The 8,079-nt window shown below is 41.3% G+C and overlaps 1 protein-coding gene across 1 annotated transcript; it reads right to left on the bottom strand.

Annotated features, from left to right (window-relative positions):
- Window positions 1–407: 407 nt before the first annotated feature.
- Window positions 408–6,652, bottom strand: dus2 (dihydrouridine synthase 2; the record flags this gene model as incomplete). Its single annotated transcript, XM_034080027.2, has 5 exons — window positions 6,510–6,652; window positions 4,891–5,047; window positions 2,140–2,185; window positions 1,758–1,849; window positions 408–451 (listed from the first exon to the last, which is right to left on the bottom strand). Coding segments are annotated over exons 2-5 (299 nt in total), but the record flags the coding sequence as incomplete, so codon positions are not given.
- Between the last annotated feature and the right edge of the window lie 1,427 nt (window positions 6,653–8,079).

The raw sequence follows: 8,079 nt of genomic DNA, 5'->3' as shown, positions 1-8,079 counted from the left end.
TTTTTAAATGTGTGTATCTGTGTACTTAAAGTATTTAACTTGCAAATGTGTTAAGTCATGCTCAGCTAAGATAAGTTCTTTTAATAGTATCTGATCATTTATTTTAAATATACATGAAAAATAGTAAAGGGCTTTTTTGGACACGACCAAACAACTTTGATTCTTCATCATTTATTAAATTAGCTTGTTTTTGTTTGTTTACCTAAAATGGTGACTTTCAAAAACAATGACTCATCTTTCTAAAATATTAATTTTAGAAAATCTTGACTTAAAATCTCAATAATATTAATAACGACTATTTTTAGTATGAACTTCCTCACACTCAACATTCCTTAAATATAGTAGTCCATGAGAGTCGATGGAACGATGGGTTAACACAAGCTGTCAAATATGGAGTTTGAACTCACACAAGTTTGGCAACGATCAGCGCTCTGTCCGGGTCAGCAGTTCCCTGAAAAAAGAAACGTTATTTCTCTACGACTTCAGGAACATAGTGACATCACTATGTAACACTGGCGCTCCTATTGGAACATCAGCAGGAGAGGACTCTTTAAAGTAGAGACACTACATACTGATATACACCTGAACATCAGCAGGAGAGGACTCTTTAAAGTAGAGACACTACATACTGATATACACCTGAACATCAGCAGGAGAGGACTCTTTAAAGTAGAGACACTACATACTGATATACACCTGAACATCAGCAGGAGAGGACTCTTTAAAGTAGAGACACTACATACTGATATACACCTGAACACCAGCAGGAGAGGACTCTTTAAAGTAGAGACACTACGTACTGATATACACCTGAACATCAGCAGGAGAGGACTCTTTAAAGTAGAGACACTACATACTGATATACACCTGAACATCAGCAGGAGAGGACTCTTTAAAGTAGAGACACTACATACTGATATACACCTGAACATCATCAGGAGAGGACTCTTTAAAGTAGAGACACTACATACTGATATACAGCTGAACATCAGCAGGAGAGGACTCTTTAAAGTAGAGACACTACATACTGATATACACCTGAACATCAGCAGGAGAGGACTCTTTAAAGTAGAGACACTACATACTGATATACACCTGAACATCAGCAGGAGAGGACTCTTTAAAGTAGAGACACGGCATACTGATATACACCTGAACATCAGCAGGAGAGGACTCTTTAAAGTAGAGACACTACATGCTGATATACACCTGAACATCAGCAGGAGAGGACTCTTTAAAGTAGAGACACTACATACTGATATACACCTGAACATCAGCAGGAGAGGACTCTTTAAAGTAGAGACACTACATACTGATATACACCTGAACATCAGCAGGAGAGGACTCTTTAAAGTAGAGACACTACATACTGATATACACCTGAACATCAGCAGGAGAGGACTCTTTAAAGTAGAGACACTACATACTGATATACACCTGAACATCAGCAGGAGAGGACTCTTTAAAGTAGAGACGCTACATACTGATATACACCTGAACATCATCAGGAGAGGACTCTTTAAAGTAGAGACACTACATACTGATATACACCTGAACATCAGCAGGAGAGGACTCTTTAAAGTAGAGACACGGCATACTGATATACACCTGAACATCAGCAGGAGAGGACTCTTTAAAGTAGAGACACGGCATACTGATATACACCTGAACATCAGCAGGAGAGGACTCTTTAAAGTAGAGACACTACATACTGATATACTCTTATAGAGGACTCTTTAAAGTGTTCTGTCGCTCACCATCTGGAAGACGACCCTCTCCTTCTCTTTCTCACACGTCCTGAACATCACTCGTTCATCTGGAGCGACAAAATCCACCGTGTGCAGCACCTCTGAGAAAACACGCCATAAAAATAAGTTAAAGTTTGTATTCATCATATAAACAACAACAACAACAACAACTACTAAAGTGAAGCAGGTTCACAACATGTAAACAAATACAATAATTCAAGTTGTAAAAGAGTCCAGAAGTTAAAACTAAAGGAATACGTATTTAATACTTTAAGTATATTTTGATGCCAATACTTTTGTACTTTGATCGAGGTAAGCAAGTTATTTCTGTTTGTGTGTATATTGATTTTTTTAATGTATTTGTTTACATATGAAAGGGTTTGAGACTCACCGTTCACCACCCTCTCGCACTGGGCCATTTTGATGTCGATTAACTCCTGAAACCGACGACAGAGTTAAAAACATTTAAAACTCTAAACGGGTATGGAAGCAGGCTTTCGCCGAAGTAAGAAAAATATTAACATAAATTAAAATATCTCGTTATTCCTCATACTTAAAATAATAACTGAGTTTAACCAAATAATGATAGAATAAAATAGAAAAATAATTACTAAAACAAAGACTTATCATTTCAAATGAAGACTGTGGGCGCGTTCACACCTGCCTCGTTAGTCCGGTTGAATTGAACCCTGGTGCGTTGAGCCGCTTGGTTCGTTTGGGTCGGTGTGAACGCAGCCCGAGGCCTCTGAAGTGAACTAAACAACCGGAGCCTGGTCTGCCTAAAATACCTCATTCACACCAACGCTGTTTCAGGGCCGGGTCGGAGCTTGAAAAGCACCGGGTTTTCCTGTTCACACGGCAGCGGAGCTGCTCCGGAATCCGGTTCTTTTCAAGCACCAAAAAAGTGTCCGGCTAGAGCAAAAGCACCGCATACGTCACGCTTACGTCGAGGCGGGGGCAGGGCGGGATCAACTCCTGCACAACAACAACAAGCCCGCGTTTTATCCAGCTTGTACACAACGATGGAGAAACGTAACAAGTAGCAGTGGTCCACTGAAGAGACCAGCTGCCTGCTGGGAATCTGGTCTTCCGAAGAGGTGCAGAGGAAGCTGGAGCACAATCGGCCATTGTTGTTGTTGTTGTTGTCGCTGTGAGGGGTTTCCGCGCGGGTTGGCTTTATGAAGCAGGCACGCAAACGGTTACGTCATGACGCAAACGATGACGCAATGACGCAGCACCAGTCGGACTCTGAGCGGTGTGAAAAGAGCCGGAGCTAAACCGAAGAACCGGTTCTGAACCTGAAAAGCTCCGGAGCTTGAACCGGAGTTGCGTTGGTGTGAATAATAATAATAATAATTAATAATGCATTACATTTTTTATTAGAGCGAGGTAAATGGTAAATTAGAATGAGGTAAGAGAGGTGGTCTCGGAGCGCTTGCTCGTGAACTCTGGAGCGGTTCATCTCTGGTGTGAACGCAGTCGGCACCGAAACATAGGAAGCGTCGTATTTACGAGTCACGAGAACGCGGAGGTCTTCAAAATCTTTGGCGAAAGAGTGAAGCAGGATGACGAGTTGAACAGTGTCGTGTAAAGTAAAAATGCTCCGTCAACTACATAAAAGTCTTACCTTAATGTCTGACCAATGGGTGAACAGCATTTCCGAGCACATGACTTGTGTTTAAAGTTTATAGTCCGTTTGAGTTTTGCCGTGTGAACGCAAACCGAACCTTCTGAGAAATGAAACGATGAAACAAACCGTGGTCTGGTGCTGAACGAGACCTTAGTATTCTACAGATAATATATATATAAATAGTTAAGATAATTACGTAGTACCTTATAATAATTACCTTGAAAAATAATAACTCAACTTTCTACAAAAGAACAAGTTAGTGTCTGAAAATAATGACTTTTTATTTAGCAAGAAAATAATAAAAAGACGAGAAAGAAACGGAAATACAAGAAAATAAAACGAGATGAAGACAATAATAAAATCTATAAATGAAGATGCCATAAAATGTAGGACTCAGGAGGAAAATGCAGGGTAGCCTTACCCAGCTTTAAGGGGCTCCTGTTGGGCTGCTTTAAGGCATATATTATAGCTCTCAGATATATACAAAGCATGTCTATGAAGTGTGTACTTTCCCATTCCCCCGTCTTTAGAGATGTGGGAGGAAAAGAGAGAGGGTTTTATTCTCTGGCACACGGGGGGGGGGGCACATGGTGATGTAGAGAAGACATCAAAAGGAGACCGGCATGATAGGAGAGCTTTAACTACAGGCTTTATGAAAAAGGAAAGTCTTCAGCAACGGGATTTTGGAATATTGTAAAAAATAATGTCTGTGGAAACGAACCCGTTTGATAAACGCTTTGTTCAGGATAATCTCCACACGTCTACTTTCATAATGTTCGAATGATGAATCTATTCTCCAGAAGCTACATGCTAACGTGATGCTACAAAGGAGCTACAGGCGAGTCCGACTTCAACGTCTCGCCGACTTCAGATGCAGATTAAACTCACAGATTCTAGATGGAACGAGTTGAAGCGTTTCTCTGAACACTTGGCAGGAGGCAGGGACTGGCTTTCAAGCAGAACAGAAACTACCTCAGAGGAGTGTTCACGTGTTCGGCGTAATGACGTACGACGGCCTCCACGACTTCTGCAGTCCTGTTCAGCCACTCGGGTCACGTGACTTGCATTTTGAATTGAGCCGTCCCTTATAGATACTCTCTCTCTCTACGTGTTAGTGATGGGGATTCCGGCTCTTCTTAGTGAGTCGGATCATTCGGCTCACTAAGAAGAGCCGGCTCCTCGTGCTCCACCAGCACCACCCCGTCAAGGCTCGCCGGCAGCACTCCTTCCGTCACAGGAACACGCTTTGCAGGCGGCGAAAAGAATCCCACCAGACTCCTCTGCCCTCCAACAGAGGGACGTCCTTTTTCCTTTTCGTCATTTCAAGCGATAAAAACTCTCGATCTTCTCTCCAATTATTTATGTGTTTGGGCGCCCTCGGCTCGAGGTCAGGGCGCTCCGAGCTGAAAGACGGCAAGACGCCCCTGGCGCTGCCGGACTCACTTCCGGGTGTTAGGACTCGTTCCCGCAGCACTCGGTAACCCTCCAGCCAATCAGAGCCTCCGTCCTCACCTCACAATACACCACGTCAGCTCCGTAGTCCAGCGCCAGCAGCCTCATGGGGAGCGTGCCGACCCGAACCATCGGAGCCAGAGCCGTGATGTTCCTGAAGCTCAGCCGCTCCGCCATCTCGGAGACGCTCAGACGGCAGCAGCCTCTACGACTCAATCTGTAGACAGATACACAACGATCTTCACGATTCAGAGGCTGCACACGAGCTGCGGAGGAGAAACTCCTCTGCCTGAGCGCCTCCAGCAACGCATATAACAAGATACAAAGTAGTGCAAGAAGTCTATATACATGTCAATAGAATATGAAATGAAATAATGTACATTAAGACATAATTAAATACGGTCTTAGTTTGTTGTGAGATAAAAAAGCGTAGATTTAAAGCGGTTTGGGTTTTTGTTTGTTCGTAGCCTGTATTTAACCCGGTGACCCGTTAGAAAATAAATACCTGCATTTATTATTCTGAAATGGACCAATCTGCACAACGACTACTAGTACTTTTGGTACTTTGATTATATTTAAGTAACATTTTGAATGCAGGTATTTTACTGTAAGTAAAAGTTAAGTATTCCTACACTCTGGGTACTTCTACTTTTACTCAAGTACAATATCTGAGTACTTCTACTTTCACTCAAGTACAACATCTGAGTACTTCTACTTTGACTCAAGTACAATATCTGAGTACTTCTACTTTCACTCAAGTACAATATCTGAGTACTTCTACTTTTACTCAAGAATACGATCTGAGTACTTCTACTTTTAATCAAGTACCAGATCTGAGTACTTCTACTTTCTCTCAAGTACAATATCTGAGTACTTCTACTTTTACTCAAGAATACGATCTGAGTACTTATACTTTTACTCAAGTACAAGATCTGAGTACTTATACTTTTACTCAAGTACAAGATCTGAGTACTTATACTTTTACTCAAGAACAATATCTGAGTACTTCTACTTTCACTCAAGTACAATATCTGAGTACTTCTACTTTTACTCAAGAATACGATCTGAGTACTTATACTTTCACTCAAGTACAAGATCTGAGTACTTATACTTTTACTCAAGTACAAGATCTGAGTACTTATACTTTTACTCAAGAACAATATCTGAGTACTTCTACTTTCACTCAAGTACAAGATCTGAGTACTTCTACTTTTACTCAAGTACAAGATCTGAGTACTTCTACTTACTCAAGTACAAGATCTGAGTACTTCTCCCACCTCTGCATACTGCCCTTTAAATCATTTTAATGTACAAGAATTACAAAACAATTAAACTAGAAAAACATGATATATAACATTATATCTCAGATAAAAGTTAAGATTTGACGGTAAAGCAGAAGCAACTATTGACCCCAAAGTCTGCCGAAATAACATCAAAGCTCTAGCGAACTGTAAACCTTTAATACTTCTGTTTTCTGTCCGTTTTTCCTGCTACTAAAGATTAAAATGTGATTTTTCTGAATGAAGTTTGGTGGATCATTCATGCTAATGCTAACATGCTAGCTGCTCCTTTAATGTCCGCACAGCCCGAGGGGAAACAGGCACTGACACAGTCGCGAGGCGGGTGTACATGCTAATGGTGATGTGTGAGATGTTGGCGTTGGCAGTGGATGGACTCACCAGCATGTATGAAGAGGAACACTGGCGACAGCAGCCGAAACGTGTGGAGGAAACATGAAGCGTGCTGCTTTTACTTCCTGTTTGCACCTCTACGTCATCATAGATCCCGGCCATGTAGATCCGCAGCACATAGAACTGCTGAGCGATCTCTCACAGGTAGAGGAACTTCAGCATGACGCCATCTTTAGAGGCTTTAAATGTGACGCAACATTTGCATATCATTAATTTGACTTTTCGGAAATAATTTGCATTTGTTTTCCTTTTTTTTAAAACAAGAAGGCAATCAAAAACACATTTGTATTTGATAAACATTTCTATTTTATTTATATGTTTTTATTGTACCACGCTCCCCGTAAATAAATACATACATACTTACATACCTATACAAATCTGTACATTATATACTATCTTATGTATATACAGTATATTATAAGCCTATTTTCCTGCAGTATTTTGGACCTTTTTAAAGAACATTTTAACCATTCAGAATGTTATATATATATTGCTATCTATCTATCTATCTATCTATCTATCTCTCTCTCTCTCTCTCTATCTATCCATCCATCCATCTATCTCTCTATCCATCTATCTATCTATATCTCTATCCATCCAGTGGTGACTCGTCATTAGGGGCACAGCCCACAGTGTCAGCAGAAAGTTAAAATAATAATTCCAAAAATATGCAAAACATATATATCTTAAAATATATTTTAAGATCATGTTTAGTCATCTGATTTGTCTGTACATTGCAGTTTTAGTCTGCGTTCTTGTAATTAGTGTCCACAGTGTGCCTGTTGAGCCGTGTTGAGCGGTGCGGGTCAAGCCCCTCTCTCTGCTGTCACAAAATGAAAGTGTGCTGTAAAAACTACACTGCGCATGCTCAGAGTCCTTTGCTATTCAATAGAGGCTTCTCAATACTCAAATTTCCCCTCCTCGACTCCTCGACTCCTCGGTCCTCCGGTAGTGACCCGGAAATGAATTTCAGCGCGCCATTTTGAAGGACGTCTCATTTCTCTAAATGCACACCGAGGACCGAGGATCGAGCGTCGAGGAGGCTCTCTGGAGGAGCTATAACCGAGGATACACTGATGGTTCCTCCACGGCTCCTCCGCGGATGCATTTCCGGGAACGGTGGAGGCGTGACACACGGCCGGACTTATCTCAGCCAATGACAGCTCTGCATTCATCCCCTGGATATTATTTTAGAAACTGCTCTCATCGCAACGCGATGTTTACAGTGAGAACAGCTGTGAGGTCCTGCAGAAAGCAGAGCAGTGTGTAAAATAAATATCACTCAGTATAACAGACCTACTCTCTTTATTTGCTTTAGTTTAGTAGATATATACAAACAAAGAGTCCATATTTTTCTAAGAACATTTAGTGCTTCACATAATAAAATACACAACGGCTGTAGCCTGATTATGCTTTAGGAGCTTAGGTGTGTATGGTACAGTGTGTAGGTGTGTGTGTGTGTGTGTGTGTGTGTGTGTGTGTGTGTGTGTGTGTGTGTGTGTGTGTGTGTGTGTGTGTGTGTGTGTGTGTGTGTGTGTGTGTGGTACAGTGTGTAGGT

Source organism: Pseudochaenichthys georgianus, unplaced genomic scaffold, assembly GCF_902827115.2.
Source record: "Pseudochaenichthys georgianus unplaced genomic scaffold, fPseGeo1.2 scaffold_828_arrow_ctg1, whole genome shotgun sequence".
Lineage (NCBI taxonomy): Eukaryota > Metazoa > Chordata > Actinopteri > Perciformes > Channichthyidae > Pseudochaenichthys > Pseudochaenichthys georgianus.
This window is presented reverse-complemented; position numbering and strand designations above follow the sequence as displayed.